The following is a 21,975-nucleotide window of genomic DNA, read 5'->3' as shown; positions in this document are numbered from 1 at the left end:
AATCAATTTGTACCTGGCTATGTATTGTTTTCGGCATTTTCAAACGAAATGATATCATATATTACGGAGAGATTTAAAATTTGTCAAAATAATCAAAGCGCTAAAATAAGATTTGTCGGTTTTTAATCTCTAGTAATAATAACTAATATTTTGAATAATTTTGCATACTTCTAACAAACTATAAATTATAAACTAACTTTTAACTATAAATTATTGTAGCTGTATAATTAACTGTAGTTTTCAGATATACTATAATGTTAAGGTAAATTATATTTGCAAAACCAAACTGAATTAAAACTCACAGTTGATGCGGCAACATTGCAATGTTTCAACGTCACAAACATCCATGATGCATTATCTCCTCAAATATCTGCTTTAATTATAAGAAATAGTTGTTTTGGGAAAATATATTAAATTATTTGTAGAGCTTTTTTCATAGAATACATTTTAATTGGTAAATAATAAAATAGTAATTCCATAAAATTGGTAAAATTACTTAGAAAATTACAATGATTTTGCAATATTCTGTTTAATATTATATTTGAATGTTAAGAAATTACAAATTGGAATTGATCCTTGTTAAATGGACAAAAATTACGTTTTAATCAACAGAGATAAGTCAGTAAATCATTTTAATTATCCATTGCCACTATTCAAGAAATTTATGCATTATCTTTCAGCGTTTTTATGAGTATATCCATATTTTTTATTATTACTTGATGCAAATAATAGTAGATATTTAATTAAAATACTTGATTTTACAATAATTTTGGCTATATACTCATTAAAATACTCTTAGCAAACTAATCGTATTTACTATTTCTCAAGAATTATATACTTCCCCAAGGAAATAATAATATTTTCTGAAAAAAAAACGCCTTTGCTATTTTATGTTTCCAAAATAACAAAATCATAGTATTAACCGTGAATTCTAAATTACAAAAGTGGTATTTGGTACAAACGCAAATAAAACAAGCACAGCTAGCACAGAAAAAATATTGTTTACATCATAGGCTTGTTAAAGAGATATAGATATAAAACATCCATATTTGTATCCAAATATAGAAGTATAGTATAGAAGAAGTATCGAAAGCGATATTTTTTTAACAAACCGATATATTTTTCAGACCAGAAAACCCCAATATTAACAGTCTATATTAATTAATTTCTCTGTTTCGATGAATCACACGGAAATTGATCGCTTATTTTACGAAACCAAAACAATAACGCAACAGCAGTTATTAAGCGATAAGCGATACAATGCCTCCAGTTGAACTTGAGATGCACTTAATTAAATGTCAACATATTTATGCTACCGTCTTGAAACTATCGGCTATTTCACATTGTTTATTGTGATTAAATTTTACCAATTATTTCATCAGATCAATGAAAAATTGATTATATGTTATTTATTGAGTGTGGCAACTAGTTTATACTGAAAACGTTGTTTACAGTTAATTATATTTACATAACAATATTCCAGACAATTAGATAAATCAAATAAAAATTACTGTTTCTTTTTGTAAAAATGAATACGGTCGTTAGAAGTACCTAAAATACATCATTGAAAATATGTACTTCAAACTAACCACTAATTTTATTCATCTTTTTGTTTACATTTATATAACACCCGAAAAATAATATGCCTATTAAAGTTATTCAAAAATTGGTCCACTTCCGCTGCATATTAGCCCATAGTGCTGCTCAATCATATCATGCGACTTCAATCAGTGTTAGGGGGGCAATGTCTGATGAATGTAGCGAGTGGGGTAAGATTTCTCATTTAATAGTATCCAATAATATGTTGGTTGTATAACGTCCTTTTCTCACACTGATCGGTTCTAATGCATCAGTTTCAATTCAAATACAAACCGATAATAAGCTGCATGGATATCGGATTAAGAAACTCCTTCTTAAACTACATTCTATTATAATATTTTAAACAAAACACAATCACAATAATTCTCAACAAGCACAGATACAGATCTCTTTTTTAATAAAAACAGTTCTAATTCTGTTTTTGTGAACTCAATACATCAATTTGTATTTTGAATTTGAAGGTTGATTTTTTTACAAATGCAACAGCTTTATTCAAATATAGATCGGATAAAATAGTTAAAAAAATAGCAAAAGCTTACTTAAAAAAATCAACAATATCTTCTTGAAAACATTTAGGATCGTTTAGTTACACGAAAGAATGAAATTGGTGGATGAGGTGAAAAAACGAAGTTAAATTTATGGTATTGAATGTCATTGCTTTTATTTTGATAAGCAACTTCATAACAATGTCAAAACCATAGTAAGTTTTGAGGTTTAAGAATTAAATATTAAGTTAACAAAATGGACACACTTAAAAGAAAGTTGTGTATGTAGTCGTCCCACCTGAACAGCTTAAATTGTAGCAAAATTATCGCCAGTTTGCGTTTGGTAAATTTATATTTTCATCTAAACCTCCGAGGTATAGCCTCTGTAGAAAGGGTTCATAAGTTTCGGTGACTTCAAATTCCAATAGTTTACGACTAACCAACTAAGCTACTGCATTTCGTCTTTGGTTCTCTCTGAACTACGATGTTTGTGCAAGGAATCGGGGTATAATAATTAATATTAACTGGGGGTGTTTTTCAAGAAACGGATATTTCCTAGTTTTAATAATTTAGGGCTAGAGGTCTTTTAACTCTTTCAAACCCCCCTTTCTAACCTTAGAAACTTAACGGCGACATTTTACCCGAACTCCACTTAACTATGCAAAAGAATCATTCGAATAACTATCGAACAATTACCGTCAAGCTTCTGTTAATCAATTCGCCTTCTTCTTTTGATGATATATTCCTTTTCTTAATAAGTAAATTGATTTCGGTTAATTCAATGAATTAAAATAAACAGCCTTATGATCTGGAATACTAAGAGAATTGTAGTTAAGAAATGCGTAGAGATTAAAAATAAAAACTTTTTATTTTGTTTTAAAACTATTTTATTTTATGGAAAGAAGTAACGACTTATTGAACAGAGAGTGCAAGCGATACTGCCAACCCAATCATATTCTAATATAAACGAAACCGTATGTCAAAACTTCACTCATTATGCCTTTGAGTCTAACGAAAACACACCATCTTTATTTTCTAAACAGCCAATACTATGTAAATGGTGCGATTTGTCATAATTATCAATAAATAAGAGTCACAAAAAATATTCAGTCTGCCCAAATTTATTCCAAGGCATTTCCATTCCTTTTGAGACAATAAAACTAATATAAATTATATGAAGTAATTAAAAATGTTTACAATAGCAACAATCAAAGAATATTTAACTCGAAAGCTACTAAATTACACTGAAACCTACACTAAATAAGATACACACCCTCAACCTCTTCGTTTTCTGAACTACAAATATGTTAATTCAAATGAACCAGACAAACTAATCAAAAACAATATTTATTTGCAACCTGCTGCTCTATAACAAAATAAAGTAATTTTGCTATCCTATTATCGCCGACAATGATGGATATCTTAGAATAACAAGACAAAACAAATATGTGCATTTTGTTGGATTAGATAGGTAATGAAAGTACGAGTGTAACAATACTTGTCCCTCTTGAAATCGCTCAAAATAACAAGACTTCCGCCGTCTTTTCCTAATATTGTTTCGGTTTCGGTTTTTTCGGAAAACCATTTTCCACCACGATTCAAGGATTACATCCAAATACTACAAGTCCTTTAGATGCCCAAAAGGTGGATAATATTAGAACAATATTTTTATGTTTTTATTTCATTTTAAATAAACTATTATTGGTACCCTAGCAACGTTAGAGTTAATTCCTGATAATTAAAAACATATTAAAATACCAAAATAACTATCTTCTCAACCCAAATATATATATATATATATATATATATATATATATATATATATATATATATATATATATATTAAATAAAAACATTTTACTGACTTACCAACTCATTTCTGTTAGATTTGCAATATGGAACACTACCATGGGATCATCGTTATTGGCTATGTCCTGGGGAATACAAATGGCTGGGTTGCTTCCGGGTATAATTATTAATATTGTGGTAGCAGCACTATGTCACTACACATGTTATATGCTGTTATCCATTAGTAACAAACATGGTAATTAAGTTTAATTATAAACAGTCTATCAGTATTAACAAAAGTATTTTTGCAGGTCTACCTGGAAAAACTATAGAAGTTCATCACTTGTGTAAGGATCTATTAGGAAGATGGGCAGAAATGTTAGCGAAAATATTCTCGATCGTAGTTCTATTAGGTGCGGACATTGTTTATATGATACTGATGTCCAATTTCTTATACAACTCGGTCTATTTCCTGTATAGTAAGTAGATTAATCAAAAATAACCCTATTAATAACATGATAATATAAATATATGATAAAAATGATATATATTTTGCAATGATGCAATTATGTTTTTACCATTCATCAGAAAAAAATATTATTTCCATATATACAAGCGTCTGATAATTTTGTAGAGTAATTTTAATACGGTTGTTCATAAAAGTAGCTTTAGTACCCTCTGGCATGTTTTTGTTAATATTCTATAATGTGATAATCTGCAAAGTAAAAATTACATAACCGTCCAGATAATCTACGATAAATGTTTAAGCTTTTTTATAATACAACAGTTTAGCAAGTTGTTTCTAATGTGCCTTTACCGAAAAACCTACATCTGCATGAAATATACTAGGCCATGATGTCATCTTGTTATATTAAGATAACTTTATTGTTAAATTTTTCACTTTATATTATATTTATAACATTTAACGATGGAGTGTAATAATTTTTATCAAGTTTCATCTATTCATATATATTCACCAATATAATTTTCTAATTCTACCATTTTCTACCAACAACTGATAAAATTTGCGTAATTTGAATAATTGACTTCGAAAAAGGAGGAGGTTCTATGTTTGGATGTATATATACTTTTTTTAATGTATGTTCGCCGATTTCTCCGTCAATTTTAAGCCGATTTTCAAAATTCCAAATTCCCATTGGAACCAAATTAGAATATGCTGGGGAGAGAGAGATTAAATAGAGGGAAACCCTCAAATTTAAATGGCACGTGCAAAGTTTTCACATATTTAGTCGTTCAGTGCACAAGCCATTCAGTTTGCTTTTTAAGCACTAACTATAGTATATAATATCTCATAGGAATATTGTAGACAACTGCTTCTATGGTGTAATGGTTAATGCGTTTAACTCCCAAATGGAGTTTGAGGGTTCGATTCCCGGCGGGGATAATAAATTTTTATTGTTGTTTAGTTATAAAATTTGTCAAATTACCTTTCTTTATTCCTATTTTTCCTCATACGGGTTGCAACTTTACTTGGCCTACCCATTGTAATATTAAATAAAATAACTGCGTAATTTATTGGGTGAGTATTAGATATTCACCTATAATTAGTATTAGGCTAAAAAGAGAAAAAAAAATATTTTTAACAAAAAAAATTGAACCGACTTCAAAAAAATAAAAAGGAATTCACTAAAAATTAAAAAATAATTAAATTTAGATTTTTAACTCAAAAAAAGTATGTTAAAATAAAATATGTATAGTCAATTCAAAATAGCAATGACATTGGAAACGTCGCAATGTTGCCGCAGCTACTCTTAGTTTTAGTACATTTTGGCTCTGACATATAACAAAATTTTAATATAAATAAAATAACTGAACAAATATTCTATTAAATATAATATATTTTAACATTATAATGCATCTAATACATATATTAACGGATGTTCTACATCTCTCAAATAGCTGTATATATTTTGGATTTTTATGGATACTTTCCAGACTAACAATTTTCCCTGAAATAATTGTATTAAATTATAATTCGATTGAAAAAACTACTTACTGTTTTATACATTTCGTATATTTGATCTTTGAAACACCAAGCTGATTTGATGAATTCATCACCTGTTTCCCACAAACACGGTTTCTTTTTGGCGAATTTAGTGACCGTGTCCGTACTAATATACAGTGCAGCTGCAAGATGCAAAAAAATATTTTCAACGAAAACCGCGGCGATTTCAAATTTATTAAAACAATAGGTTGAAACGACGTTTTCCGGTATATAACCTGTAATTATAATATTTTGAAGAATTTTCAGACGTTTGACGGACAACTTTTGCAGGCTCATTCCTTTACATGTTCAAACTTGTCTACTAGCATTCTATCTCTCTTTAAATAGAATAAAATGACAAGGATGATATTGTCTGACTGTAAAACGAATTTACAACTTTATACAGACAAATATAGACTCTCGTGTCAGTGCTATTTTGAATTGACTATACATAATAATCGTTGTAATAATTAAATAAAAATAATCAAAAACGGCTTCAAATTAACAGTTAAAATCCGATTTAAAAATTAACTTTTTGAAATGTGTATCTTTGAAGCAAGACTAAGCGTCCTTTAAAACTTTTCTTTTTCAGGGCAAACATTTTCAATTTACATATATCTTCACACAAAATAATTCTTGTTTTGATTTGTAATCACTAATTAACTCCTTCACTTTTATCCATATTGAAATCACCATTCTTGAATCTTTTAAATTACCATTTACTTATTTGAGAGGTTTATTCACCGCGAATCGACAAGTAACTTGTGACCAAGCTTTGTCATGCTTTGTCAGACACATGCCATGCCCAATCACAATATCTCACAGAAATCTTTTAGTTTTTACCTGACCAGCAATGAAACCGCGATATTGAAATGGTTGAAAATGGCATATTCGTGTGGTATCAACTTTCTATCCTTTTAGATCTTTAGCATCATGCGTAAATCTTTAGGAACAGTTAACTCGTCAGCTGTTAATTGTGAAATGTATGAACTGTGAATGTCTAAAAGTTATTTGAGAGTTTGAGCTGTGTTTTAGTCCTTTCAATTCATTTTCTTCGAACCTCTTAGGCCCTTGAGGTTTGAGGTTTATTTGTCATTGGCGTCAAAATCACCTCTTTTAAATCGTTGAAATAAGAACCAACAATTAACCAACACTGTCACCATACATAAACAGACTTTCTAATCAAACAAGAAAAGCTAATGAATGTCTATGCCTGCGTACACTGAATCATTCAATAATAACAAATGGTAAACCTCTATTTTATTCCGAGAAATGTTAAAATCATCGAATTTAACAATTAGTTTAGGTTGTTTACATTTCTATTTCGCGGTTTCAACTATAGGATCAAAATACATGCAACCTATTTTCAGCACGAGTAAATGTCATAATTAGAAACTATGTATAATATATTAAATAAATGTATTAACATATTCATATTTTAGGTTCTCTTAGCGAGATGAATATAACAACTGATGCAGCAGCAGTACTATGCCCAAAAGAAGTAAATGCTACTTATTCAATTAATTCCACGAATTTGAGTGTGGTGCCGGTGCAGACTGAGTCTCTTTTCGATAATTTATGGAACCTATATAGTACGGTTCCAATTTATTTATCTGTGATAATGTTTGGTGTATTAAATTTTAAATCTCCAACGTTTTTTACTAAATTTAATAGTTTAGGTAAATTTTAAAGTTCAACTTAATAAATTGGCCCTAATTCTAACTTAATATTTATTTTGTAGGTACTATAAGTGTATTGTATTTAATAGTTTTTGTGGCTGTGAAAGCTTATAACTGGGGTATCAACATACCCAACTGGGATATGGAAATGTACATTAAACCTACGTTTACCGCTCTAAGTGGAATGCTATCACTGAGTTATTTTATTCATAACATCATTATATCAATCATGAGAAATAACAAGAATCAAGAACACAATGTAAGTAAAACTACCGATTAAAAATTAGTATTATTTCATTAATAATAACTATTAAGCCTACAAGTCTAGACACTGTACTGGCCAAGAAAGACATTTAATTAGATTCTGATGTTCTCCAGACCAGAACTAAACCATTCTGGTTGTATACTTCGTAGAAGTATGCTAATTTTTAGAAATGTATCTCAACTTCATCGCTGAGAATCACGAGATATTAATGGACAGTAATCCGGCAATGATATGAATGACAAGAGCAGCTGAATCAAGCGGTCTGGATTATAGGCTTCTTTTGGTGTTCTCCATAAATAAACCTAGTCATTTGTGGGAAGCAATAATTCATCGGAACATACCACATTAAGTGATCAGACTCACATATTCTTATTTCATATCTCGTGTTGATATCTTTTGACAAAGCTATCTACCTACTTTAATACTTAATTTTGGATTCACTGACACTCAGATTACCGATATTAGTAACATAAACCCTATATATTATATGGGCTTAACAAAATATTTATATGAAAGACCTTCTTAGACTGCTAATATTTTTTTAAAATTATGTTCATGACCCAGTGATATTTCAGCCTCTATATGCGTTGTATTATGAATATTTCTTATTTGCCAACATATGTTATACAAAATAATACCAAACCACATAATTGACATAATGAGCAATATAAAAATTTAATATTTTTGTTTTAGGGTAGAGATCTAACAATATCATTTGGTTTAGTAACATTTACATATCTATTCATTGGAGTACTTTTTTATATATCATTCCCATTAGCAAAATCCTGTATTGAAGATGTGAGTATACATCTATAACTTAATATGAAAATACTATAGTAATTTAATTAGTGACATTTTTTTAAATAAAATATTTCACCAACATCAAGAGGTTCATTAAAAACACTAAATTGATTGGATTACCAATATATTTATTTTGGTTTTAGAACATCCTCAATAATTTCAGCAAGCATGATACTTTAACGATAATTGCAAGAGTACTGCTACTCTTCCAACTATTTACTGTATTTCCTCTGATTTCATTCATGTTAAGAAATGATGTTCTGGGCAATATTAACCAAGTATTTAAAAAAAGTCGTTTCGGCGACTTTACATACGGCAGGGTAATGTTTCTAAATTGTATTCTGCTCTTCATCTGTGTAATGTTTGCCTGTTTTTTGCCTAAAATCGGGACCCTTATTAGGTAAGTATATATTATTAACACAATTATTGCTTCTGAATAATTTATTTTATGTTTTTCTAGATATACTGGTGCTATGAGCGGATTGGTATATATTTTCATGCTACCAAATTTACTGAAAATTGCTAGTTTGAGGAAAGACAATGAACTGACAACGCCAAAGGCCTTTTGGCATATTTTAATCATCATCGCAGGAACATTAAATCTGCTATCGCAATTCTTCATCGAAGATTAAGAATTAATTTTAAATTTATTATTTATATTAAATAGATCATAAGAAAATGACGTATTCCTAATTTTATTATTTTAAGAGTTATTTAAACAATTGAACGGATCTTTATTATTGAATGAAAATAAATATTAAATTATATGTCATATATTTTTTATTTTTGTTACAAAAATACCAAATCAAAATATCCATCTACTTCTTTACTTTTTCCGAATTTTATTATGGAGTTGAGTGATTGCTGTGATCAAGTAATTATATTGTGAACACACATATCAGAAGTTTTATTATTTTGTCATCGAATATTATGGCAATACCGGCAGTATAGAGTTGTTAATTTAAAATTTCAGCGAGATTCGAGGTTCATTTCAGTGACCATAAATGTCTTAATAACATCTTCAATTACAAACTTCTTCAGATGGTGTAAAGTATATTTCTTTTGGGTATAATAATTTTCCCTAAATAGAATGTTTAAATTTCATTAAACATAAAACTTAATATCAAAGTTTCATGTTGGTACACATTCACCAGTATAGTAAGAGGCACATATTGTTAAAGAGCACACAGTTTCTACTTTACTGATATGTCCCCTATTCATGAGGGGTTATATATAAGTTATGAGTTTTCAATATAACTAATAATTTGGGTTCATAAAATATTTAGGAAGTAAGACTTTTGACACTGCGTGATAATATACAGAGAATTTTTAGAAGAATCCGCTTATCAGACAACCTGCTCGAATATAACGGTCGATCCTAACATATTTTGGAGTAATAGGATGGATATTTAGAAATTTTTGGGAAATATTTGATAATAGTGATATATTTGAGAAATAATTATTCGCCATTCGATCACGCAAATTGAATTAATCTAATGGGAACTTAAGTATAGATATGGTTTCATGAGAATTTTTTTTTATAACATATGCTTAGTACGATCTTAATTATATATTAATTTATTAGTATATTTCATTTGTACTTAGATTAATCCACAAACAAGATGAGTGTGAGATAAATACATCAATATGTATTCCTCAATTATAAAAGTATAATAACTTAAGCTATAGTTTACACTAAAGATATACACTTTACATAAGTTCGTATGGTTTGGTACGCTTCAATCTTCTGGTATCACGCGCGTTCTCCAGTAGTTGTGTTGATGCCACGTTATAACTTGGGTAACTTTACAAATCCATTTGATTTCCAGCTTATCATGCAGTTCTTCGTTGGTTACGTAGCGATAAGCATTGGCAATTAATCGAGGAATTTTGTTTAGACAGCGTTGGTTTTATAATTGTCTAATCAATCTGTTTGATTTTATATCAAGTTGAGAGTACCTTACAACTAATCATTATAGTTGTTTTATGTTGGTTCTAATGTGTTTTTTTTAACATGATGTTATTTTTGAGAACAAAAACTGTTTTCTAATTACAGGGAGTTGGAATTACGTTGATACTAAATGAAAATTAACGTGCAAAACTGGAGGTACAAAGATTTCCTAAATTTTCTGAAGTTTATTTCGCCTGAAATAACCCCTTTTTTTAAGTTTTAACTGAAGTTCCAGTTTAACTGATTCAGATATTACTTAGCTCTTTCAGTTATTGCAACGTTATAGAATTATTTAGAATTAACAAACAAACATTTAACAAACAAAAAACAGAATGCTCATGAAGCTTATTGATTCAAAAATGTATGACTGTAAAAGCGCCCGTAACAAAAAAACGACCATCAATAAAACAGTATATCAGATTGGTTATCCATAAATACAAAATAAATTTGTGTCTGATGGGATCATGATTTTAATTCGTTTTATTGTGCTCCTTTATTGACGATATTTGGATCATATAAGGAAAAATTCAGCGTATTTTACATGCTTATGCATCTTCTGAGTATTTTTTCCTTTGAATTATCCTTCTCCTACTCTCAGCAGATGTGGTACAGCTTCTGATTGATATGGTGCTGCTCCTCGATTAAATTTACTTCCTCCAGAGCTTTATCGCTATTAAAACTCTGATACGATTTGTTTGTTTGTTTTTTCTCATCTAGTATAATAAAAAAACTCTACAGACATTATTTCATCAAAAAAATACACTGTATATTAGTTTTAGCTTCGATGGCTTTATCTTTTTGTGTCCCCTTCTCTTAAGCTATTAATCAGTAATCTGTAAATTAAATTAATGTTCAGTAATGCTAGAAGAAAGGCTAACAATTTATCTCTTGTTGTCTATAAATTAAAATTTCTGAAAATAGCAGCCCATAAAAATCAAGAATCCCCTGGATAAAAGCCGAGGAAAGTTTTTAAGGGTCATTTTAAACGCAACTTTAACCTATGATGCAGTATATGTTGAAAAGCGATAACATAACACATACATCAACCTCATAAACTACATGACAGTAGACTAACTAAACATCTGACACTAACAACAAAACCATCTCGTCCTAATTGGATTACTATTACTTCTACTTCTATAATGTGAGATTTGGAAGTCTGACAGTAAGGGAAAAAGTAAGCCACGAATATCTCTTCAGCGATTGGGGCCCTGAGATTGTCAGACCCGTATCCTCAAAGTCTAAGCTTAGAAGCCCCCCTAAGGGTGGGAAATAAATAGTATGTGTACAAATAATAACAGACAGGTTTTTTAAATAGAATCTTAACCAATTACAAAAAATCTTCAATATGAAAATAAATTAAAAGAATAATTTATTCAACCAACGCTACCAAACCAAAATTTTTCAATTAATTACTAATGCCTATCGCTAGGTAATCAATGAAGAACTATATAAAACCTCGAAATTAATGGATCTGCGAAGTTATGCGCTATTTCGCTATAAAACCTGAAAGACAGTTACTGAATCCCAACAACATAAAAGATTACAGTTACTGAACAACGCACAGGAATTTAAAGAATAAATCAAATCAAATTTAACAACCTTATATCATGTATATCAAATATGTTGGTGTCGATTTAGCTTAAATCAGTCTAATTTATTTTCAATTCGGGAAACATACTAGTATATTTATCCTACACTCGTCTTGCTTACGACTTGATCCAAGTATAAATAAAATCAGTAATACATTAATTTAAAATTAAGATATAATTGATGTATTCAAGACCATACAGGTATTACCAATTTGAACCGCCTACTGCAAATTAGGAAGTGGAAAATAAAAAAGCTTATAATAAAATATATTCTTTATATGAACACAACAACTTAAACCGCTTAAACTAAAAGTTAAAAAACAATATCAACCCTATATAAGTAGATAATTACGTAATATCCCACTATAAGTACAATTATACAGCAAATTTAGCAATTTCATCAAAAGTAAGAGATTTGATGGAATCTATACTAATGTCTATGTTATAATTTCTCAAGAGTGTTTGTTTAATATCCGAAGCCATCAGAGAGTCGAGTCCCATTTGTGACAACGATCGAGTCGGATCCACCGAATCTGAAATAGGAGAATTACATCACCAATAATTTATCGATAGTTACAAATATGACAGATAATCATATACCTATATTTTTTACTCCTAGAATAGCAGATACCATTTCAACCGCTGATTTTTTTCCTGAATTGGATGTTGCCGAACCTTGTTTTTCTATAACATAACTAGCAGCAATAGTAAGATCTTGAAGAATAAATTGTTCCAAACTACTAATACATGTATCAATAGCTTGCGGTGTCATACCAGCCACTCTTAATGCCTAAAAACGCATATTTTGTAATTATGTGAGCATTCGAACCAAAATAGTGTTTGAACACCTCACTGCTTTTACAAGATTAATTTTCATGAAAAGTTCTTCCTTAAATATCGATTTTCAATGTTCAAGTAACTGCTGCTGCCACGTAACTATCATTGTCAAGTGATTGTAGCTTCTTCATAAACTTAATTTCAATATAGATGTTTTTAGATGTGTTATGAATTGTTGACAATAGTGAGAAGAATATTGTTCTGATCAGTTTTTTATTAAACTTGCGAATAAGATTTATAAATGTGTATCGTAGGTCTATCATATCCACTACTACGAAACATTACTTAAATTTTGCTCCTCCACCTGACCATGTCATATTAGTATTCTCAATCGTTATATGATAAATGATTATCAGTAGCAGACTGGAAATTAGATTTAGTCCAGTTTAACTTGATTCAATAACATTTCGTGGTCCAATTGATAATATAGCTGATAGAGGTGTACAAAATGCTTTTGTGGCTGTTTCAGTGTCAGTGTTTATAGTGAGCAAGATGATATAATCAGCTAATACAGCTGTCATTACTGCATCACATTTAGGAATGTATATGTCTGTAATTTTATCACACCTATATTATTTGTTACACTAAGACGGAATGTATTCAAATATTTTCAAATATTTTATCCTATATCTCAACTAGTACTTCCATTTCTCATTTCGTGTCCTTATTTGCCTCCAGCTCCATATTCACATTCTCAAGGCTGATGACTTTTACCTTGCTCTATAGGGTTTTAATGACAGATAATCATTTTATATCTCTAATTAATTGCCTTGTAGGAAAATCTCACTTATTTGAGTTAATATAGCCTTGGTATTAAAAATTGCCGCTCTGCTTTCCTGTTGCTGTATGTGTGTTGCATTTGTACTTTAAATTTACATGTACTTGTATTGAATATTACATGTTTAATACACATAAGAATGTACGGCTGCGAAACTATCACCGTATAAATTCACATAGTACACAGAAAGAAAATATTATTCTCACTATCAACACGAGTCGTAAACAGGTCTGCTCGAAAGAAATACTAGTAAGGTACTAAGAACATGTCGGGAATGTTTTTAATATCCCTATATTACCCCCAAATTAAATAATAAATGAAAATTATTATTGCAAGATTGTATGGTTCTCTGTCTGGCAAAAAAACGTGAAAAAGTTTTTAGAAGAAACAAGACAATTTCAAAACCGTCATATTGTTACAAGATTCAACATATTCGCCATATTTATATCACTCTAGCCTCGAACTTTTTTAACATCAACTCAAACAACTTTAACTCAAAAATATATGTATATAAAACAATATTCATCACAAATCACATCACAATTTCCGGCATTCAGGCGACAAAGAACGATTGCTGTAACCCCTTATGTCGAAATTATTAATCAATGAACACTACAAACTTTACTAAACTTATTCGAATTAGAATATAGTACAAATCCGAATATAGTACAAACTTACTTCTTGATACATCTGGATGGATGATATGTTCTAATTAAGACTAATATTGATCTTTGAATCGTCTACATTTAACATTAAGCAAGGTAGCAGATATTCATTACGTAAGTCAAGTATTATAACATTACCGCCAAAAACCGTATTTACTGAGACACATGATCTAAGTATACTTTCTTGCGAATTCATGTTCGTTTATGAAGAAAACAAAATACCCAGAAGATTGTCATACGTAAAATTTAAGAATTTTATGTTTTTTCTTTCGGTTCAATTAACATTTTTTAAAATGCCGTAGATCGCATCAACCGTTTCTCAATCAACAATCACAAATATAAAGTACATCCATGCCCCAGCAGGATTCGAACCCGCGACTATCGCAACTGTAGAAGCGACTTCCTGTCGCCTTGACCTTAGAAACTTGACCACTTAGAATGTCGGCTCCCTCATCCTTTAAATTCTTAACTCGTTAATTCCTTAATAAAAAACCAATCATCACTTCATATATATTCAATATTCAAGCGCAGGCCAACGAGTCAGCTAGAATATTAAATATCACCTTATCGTTATCTTCTGAGTCTGCAACAAGTCCAACATCCTTAATAGGACCGAATTGTATTGCCAAAGCATGAAGGCCATCTTTACGCCGTTTCTCGCACAATCTTTCTATAGCAGAGTTTCCCATTCCATAATTAGTCTGACCAGGATTACCTCTACCACTAGTTACTGAACTAATAGCCACAAAATACTGCACATATGGACAGCGTTCTCTGAAATTAATTTTATATTATTATTTTATGATATAACTTATTTTATAGTAATTCGATTATATCTATTTACCTCGATATTCTATCCATGTTGTAACAAGAATATATTTTTGGCTGCAAAGCGCGCTTGAAATTATCTGCAGTCTGATTTACAAACAGTCCGTCAATAAGTACCGCAGCTGTGTTAAAAATACCTAAAATATTGGTTAAGACTTGAGATATTTGGTTGATTTAACACAAACGCTGAAAAACTTAACCATATTTCTATTAAAAAATATATTTAGTTCTTCGGAATTAATATTATGATATTATCCAGATATAAAGTTGCAGTACAGCTTTCAAAAACACAAAATACCGTTTCTTGCTGTTAGTTTTACTTCAGGAAAATCAGCTGTTATTATGCAATATAATTGCAAGATTTGTTGTATGAAATCAATAAGCTCAACTATTAAATAATTTTCAGTCATCTTAGGAGTTTATAAATCAACTGTTTCCAGATTTTTACATTCAATGGGAAATATAAAGAGGAAGAAGAATGGCAACCTTATGAATTGGCTGAAAATTCTGTTTCGAACCGTTTCAATGCCACAGTTTTATTTCCATGGAAAAAGTTTTCTATGGTGAGTTAATAAAACCGCACTAAATTATCACAGCTGATGTCTATTGAATAAATTAAACGACGTTTTATTTCAAAAAATGCCAACAATTACGAGTAACAAGAGTAAAGTTATCCTCTTGCAGGAGTATGCTTGACAACACATTACAAGAGATATAATCCTGTTGCAGCTTGAATGGGAAATTAATATAAGACATAGCATCTTCTAATTATAAATTATTCAGATCGATAAAGCATAACTTGTAACATTGTTATGGGTTATAAAAATATTGTCATTAATATATCTTATAACAGTTCATCTCAATAAAAGCTTATTTGAAGTTGAAAAATCATCAAACCACATACACGCACCTAATGCTAAACATAACCAACCTTTAATGCTTCCTAGTGTTTCAGAAAACTTTATTAATTTTTCGGCACCTTCTCTATTTGAACTATCATCATTTGATATTTTTACCGTTAAATCCTTTATCAATGACCATTTCTTCAGGCAATAAGACTGATAGATGCTGGATAATCCTCGTCTGGAATTCAGAACAATTTTTCTTGCTCCGCGGCTTATCAGAAAATCGGCGAGAACAAGACCAAATCCACCAAGACCTCCAATTATAATATAAACGCCGTTCTCAGAGAAATATAATGTTGGCAATGCCTTTATTGTCCTGTCTGGTTTGGCAAGAATTTTGGGAGATTCGTCTCTTATTTTAATCAAAACTTTTTCTGTATGATTTGTTGTGGAGTTTAAATCATCCCATGCTTTTTGTACCTCAAAATCGGAGTATATTTTTTTGGGTAACGGTACTACTATGCCTTTTGATATACCTAGCAATAAAACGTATCACTCTATCTACAGAAAACTTAAATTTAACTAAATTCTTACCATCATTCAGTAGATTATAAATGTGGTTCCTGACATCATTAGACTCAAAGACATCACTAAGTTTTATCAAATGGAATATTATACTTTTTTCTACAATACAATTATACGTGTTCAGATCAATGTCACCACAGGAAAGGTCATCATTTGAAATGTGTATAAAATGGCCATGTTTTGCTAAACATTGGACTAATTTGTTAACTAAAGCTTTCGATAGAATTCCCATCATTATATCAACACCTTTTTCATTAGTTCGTCTTCTTATAGTATCCATAAATGACACACTTATTGAACTACCTAAAAAAAGATTATATAAATGAAACCTGACTATAATATTACCATTTAAATACTTATATCAGAGGGTTCTATATTTGGAAACCTCCTTAGCAGAAAATCTTTCAACTCTTCCGATTTGACTGTTATGTATACTTGACAACCCATTCTTAAGCAGATACTAATAGCTGCTAAACTAGTGACATCATCACCATAATAGATAAATACTGACTGACCATTTTGTATGCGTCCTTTAATAACCAATACATAATAAGCCTTAAAAAACATCTTTTTTAATATTTCAGTATAAGTATGTTTTAATGCATAAATAAGATTATAGATATATCTGCCTGTAAACACGGGATATTCAAGAATCCATTATTACGCATGGAACAACCTTCTTTAATCACACCGTTTTTTATATATAATAAAACAAATGAATAAGAAAATAATTTCACGTATCCCGTAAGAGTTGGTTTTTCACTAAGGAAAGTACATTGAAGAGAAATAATTGTATCATATCAGAGAATAGTGTATTTACAATTAGCATGCTTAAGTTACTGCAAAGATGTCTGTTAAAGCAAAATAATTTCATTTGTTTGTGACAAAGGAGCCATGATTATATAAGACAAATATAAATTTAAGCATAATTCAGTCTGAATGAATGAAGAAAAGCAAAAGCTACAGGAGGGGTGTAGTTTCAAGAACATAAGAACAAATCCATTACTAATAGTAAAATATTTCGTATTGGAAGGCTTTTCCCCCTACTTTTAATAAAGAAAATACAGAACATATAAAAACAGTGGAATGTATATTAGTTGTTTTCATGTATTTTGATCATTTTTTCACTTTAATTAAAATATCAATCTGCACTAACAATTTCATTTGGCTTTAGCAGTTTGTAATATATTACTCTTTACTTATCTCGCCAAACACATAAGAAGAGTTCATGACCATGAATAGTCGGCATCTGCGTCCATGTGGTTGACTCTTCTAGGCTAAGTCATTAATCTTTGTGCTTAGGACCCGCGTTTCAGCAACAGTCATCTGGCAAGCAACGATATTTTAGTAAATTCGTCCATGTTTCAGATAATTTCGATAAACATAAAAAAAGGATATGAAGGCAACACAGATGCATCACCATACATTTCTAAGCGTATTTAATTTTTTCTACAACAAATTCTCTCCAACCAAACAGTAAAACTAATAAATATAGAGGACGTAATATGTAGATGTAGATTGAAAGTCTGCTAGGCACATCAGAGAAGAGAGAGAGAGATTACTTTCTGGATTTGGGAATGCCAACCGAAACGTCGGTCTAAGTGGAGACCTAGGTACGTGACGTTAAAAAACCATGGAATTCTTTGAACCACTTAATCCTATGATCGAGCTGCCTCTGTAAATGTTCTTGAATGGTAACCGCGAGCCTGTAGGCCGTGAAGGAAGAAGTGTCGTCAGCATAAAACGCAACGTCAATGTGCTCTTTTCTCGGTAGATCTAAAATAAAGAGGTTAAATAAGGCTGGGGCCAGGGGGGAACCTTCAGGTACGCCAGCGTCGATTTGTTTTCGACTGAAAATTGTTTATCTGATATTTGATCTGGAAAGATCTGTCCGGTAGATAGGACTTGATGAGGGCGGTTAGGTCTTCCGGGAGGCCTAACTGCATGCATTTTATGATCAAATCGTCGCACCAGACTTTGTTGGCAGTTTTGGTTAGGTCCAGGAATGATATTATTTTCCTTTGTGAAAAAGTTGAGAGCGTAGTGTATGCTCACTCGGCAAACTTCGAAACAGCCCTGAGAAGCTTGATGGACCTGTAGTTAGATGGAGATGATTTTGCTCCTTTCTGCGTGTTCCCAAGACGCCGGAAAATATTGCAGCCTGATGATGGGTTTAATGAGGTTTGCTTATTCCGCAATCTGCTTATAGGGAGCTTCTGTAATTGGGTAATCGATATTCCGTCGAAATTCGGAGGTTATTTGGTTTGAAGTTTGCCGATCACAGTCTGTAGAGACTTTGGAGTCATGATATGGTTGAGAAGACAGGCTAGAGTGGCTGGTCTTTTGATGGAGTTGGATTCGTTGATGACAGTGTTGATTACTTTAGGTTTGTTGTTTTCTGCAGAAGGAAGACATTTCGTCTGGGTCTCGTAGGTCTCTACGAAGACCTCAACTTTTTTTTAAGGAGTGATCACATTATGCGTCTTGAACAAAAGGCATCTATAGACACACCATAAAGAAGAGGGGGTGTCCAGTCTTCGATCCGCGAGAAATTACTTCTATTTCATCGCTCGCCAGGTCGAGACGATCTTCCCGACCCCTTTGCATGCTCTGCTCGCCTCTCTTTTGTCTTCAGCATCGAGGGTGAATGGAACTAATCTGCATAGACCATTTTTGATACGAATTTTACGTTTAATAGAAGACGGAAGGTGGTTTCTCCACGGTTGGGGTTGTGATGAAATTTCTACTGTGGTAGATTCGTGAGTAAACTGAATATCACGAAATAGGTTGAATACAGCTTCCTCAAACTGTTCTGAAGCGTTTATTTTCGGAATTGGATCTGATTTCAGGACAAGAGATTGATAGTTCTTCCAGTTAGTCTTTTTTTTAATCTTGTGAGTAGCACTTCAGTGGTGGCGCAGTTCCCGAGTTTGATAAGGATCAGATGATGATGGTCTTGAAGAATAAAGAAATCGGGGACTCTTGTTGCGCCTTGAGAATCTAAGCTGGGGTAATGGGTGAGTTCATCTGGCAGGGAAAGACCGTAGCCCAGGAAGATGTAATCTTGAGCATTTAATAATTGGTGTGATATTCCCAGGGTAGCTCAATAATGATAAGTAAAAAACTATATTTTTATATAGAAAAATATAAAAACCGAATCGATTTTACCTGTCAGGATAAGATATTTAGCAATTGTTTGCAATGACATTTCACATGTTCACCAATATATCACCGCTGATTAAAATTCATCCAAGAACCAACAGACAGAAATTAAAATTGAATAATTTTGAAAAATAAGAAACTTTTCTACACGACTTCGTTCTCATCATACAACAACCGCCATTTAATATCTTATATAGTATATAAATTCGCCTTTATTTTATAATTAGAATGAGGAATAATACTAAGATTTATCTATTCTCACCAAATAATAGGATAAAGGTACAGTAGCTGCCTCCTCTAACTTCCATGTATCAGGTATATTCCATGTCAATAAATAATTAGTCGTAGTCTGTAATGATATATTACCAAAACTGATACCCATTACTCTAACTCCTGTGCCTGTTACTCCAGAATAATCGTACCCACATCGTCTTCTACTCTCTTCACGGTTAAGTGATAATATTCCTTTCTCAATAGGAACAGTGTTTAAACCAAAACCTGAATAGAAGACGTACACATAATCTGATTTCAATCCATTACTGAAAGTTAATGTAACAATCATTTCAAAAAAAAATTATCCAAATGAAAATAAATTAATGTCTAGTAGATTAATATACATACCCTCTGTGATCTCTTGGACATTCATACCATCTATAGATACCATCGCCATTTTCCCGTCCATTAAATGCATGATGAGCATCATTTTCCTTCAGTTTCTTTAACGATAAATATCGATAACTACCCCAAACGCCATTCTTCAAAACATTGAGTGATAGTTTTTTGGTGGCTTGTTTTCTGTAGAAAATCGAATTTAAACTGAATGGTGTAGAATCTTTAAAATCCGTAACAAAACATTTGAAAGTAGTCTTTTCAGAAGGTTCAAAATTCAAGCATCTTACTAATCCCATAATTCCACAAAAATCATCACCAGAACTGATTAAATACAACACCTCGACACATTGGTCAATTGCATATTTTATTTTGTCAATCCACTCAAAGGTTTTGTTGTTGACATGAACAATATCAAAGGAATTTACTTTTGTAACATGTCTTAATAAATATACACCTGAAAAAAAATGTTTGTAATTATGTAATGTATTATTACATAAAGAAATATAGTCAAACATTTGTTTTGTGTAGTTTACAATTTTATACCGCTATCATTCCTTAATATTTATTTAGCAAGTATAGAACACACCAACAGTAAATATTCAATAATTTAATTTAATACAGACTTATAAAAGCCAACGGAATAAAATCCACTCATATAAATTTTACCCTGCTTAGAAGAACATGTCCACCAGCCAATAATTGTCAACTCCCGCAATCAGAGGATGATAAATATCTTTATATGCACCCAGAAAGACACCTAACTTGGAAAAAGTGCTTGTGTGAAGTTTTCGAAAGAATTACATCCCAATATAACATAACAAATACTTAATGCCGTCTTGGTAGCTTATGGAACTATTAAAATTAATTTAAAAAAACACATTACAAAACAAAAACACAAAGACATTAGCTGTGATAAACCGATTAAGACCATCTGCTGGATTATTAGTTAATTTAAAAACCTCCTCTATAATCCTTCTTAAGCTAGACTATGGCTCTCTCCTGCTACTCCAACCTACCTCAAATGCATCGACATTGTTCAAAATTGTACACCTATAATATCACTAGATGCCTACCAATCCTCCCCGGTAATTAGCTTGTGCAGTATTGTATCCACCCAACCTATATATACTCCCCTTCACTGAAGTTCACTGTGACATTGCTTGATCTGCCATCATCCTTAATATCTGACCTCCACCTGACCTAGTGGAGTCAACCGCTTGACCTGGATCATCTTAGCCCTAAATACTTAACTTATATACTTTTAACTCTTATAAAATTACTGATCTTCTTTCCAGGGCTGGAGTTGGATTACTGCATCCCCTGCCTATCCACTATACCAATTTTCCCCCTTGAATCTTCACTACTCCCTTTAAAAACACATCCACACACATATTTCAATTTTATAAAAGAGAGTATTGTCCTTATCTTATTCTGTCCAAGTTCTGGGAAAATATCTGCTCTTACCCTGGCCAGACACAGATATACACTTCTGGCTGTA

At 31.2% G+C, this 21,975-nt stretch overlaps 2 protein-coding genes and 1 long non-coding RNA gene across 3 annotated transcripts in view; 2 read left to right on the top strand and 1 right to left on the bottom strand.

Moving 5' to 3' along the window:
* Window positions 1-9,393, top strand: part of LOC143193482 (neutral amino acid transporter 9) — a 35,718-nt gene extending 26,325 nt beyond the window's left edge. The window contains exons 6-12 of the mRNA XM_076399711.1: window positions 3,971-4,128; window positions 4,184-4,351; window positions 7,320-7,556; window positions 7,619-7,815; window positions 8,515-8,619; window positions 8,766-9,022; window positions 9,083-9,393. Of these exons, the coding sequence (XP_076255826.1) occupies window positions 3,971-4,128; window positions 4,184-4,351; window positions 7,320-7,556; window positions 7,619-7,815; window positions 8,515-8,619; window positions 8,766-9,022; window positions 9,083-9,254 (1,294 nt within the window). The 3' untranslated portion in view covers window positions 9,255-9,393. The remainder of the gene's footprint in view (window positions 1-3,970; window positions 4,129-4,183; window positions 4,352-7,319; window positions 7,557-7,618; window positions 7,816-8,514; window positions 8,620-8,765; window positions 9,023-9,082) is intronic.
* Window positions 4,358-5,446, top strand: LOC143193491 (uncharacterized). Its single transcript, XR_013005032.1, has 2 exons — window positions 4,358-4,974; window positions 5,147-5,446. It is a non-coding gene; the product is annotated as an uncharacterized LOC143193491 (long non-coding RNA).
* Window positions 9,394-12,426: 3,033 nt separating the features above from the next.
* Window positions 12,427-21,975, bottom strand: part of LOC143193481 (fatty acid synthase-like) — a 28,816-nt gene continuing 19,267 nt past the window's right edge. The window contains exons 14-22 of the mRNA XM_076399710.1: window positions 20,487-20,931; window positions 20,128-20,404; window positions 17,060-17,258; window positions 16,713-17,006; window positions 16,205-16,654; window positions 15,290-15,410; window positions 15,009-15,219; window positions 12,766-12,955; window positions 12,427-12,698 (exon numbers count right to left, since the gene is read on the bottom strand). Coding sequence (XP_076255825.1) covers window positions 12,541-12,698; window positions 12,766-12,955; window positions 15,009-15,219; window positions 15,290-15,410; window positions 16,205-16,654; window positions 16,713-17,006; window positions 17,060-17,258; window positions 20,128-20,404; window positions 20,487-20,931 — 2,345 coding nt within the window. The 3' untranslated portion in view covers window positions 12,427-12,540. The remainder of the gene's footprint in view (window positions 12,699-12,765; window positions 12,956-15,008; window positions 15,220-15,289; window positions 15,411-16,204; window positions 16,655-16,712; window positions 17,007-17,059; window positions 17,259-20,127; window positions 20,405-20,486; window positions 20,932-21,975) is intronic.

This window comes from Rhynchophorus ferrugineus, unplaced genomic scaffold, assembly GCF_030347505.1.
Source record: "Rhynchophorus ferrugineus isolate W39M unplaced genomic scaffold, kcgeb_rfMv2 rfM3, whole genome shotgun sequence".
NCBI classification, from domain to species: Eukaryota; Metazoa; Arthropoda; class Insecta; order Coleoptera; family Curculionidae; genus Rhynchophorus; species Rhynchophorus ferrugineus.
Note: the sequence above shows the minus strand (reverse complement) of the source record. Positions and strands in the feature narration are given on the sequence as shown.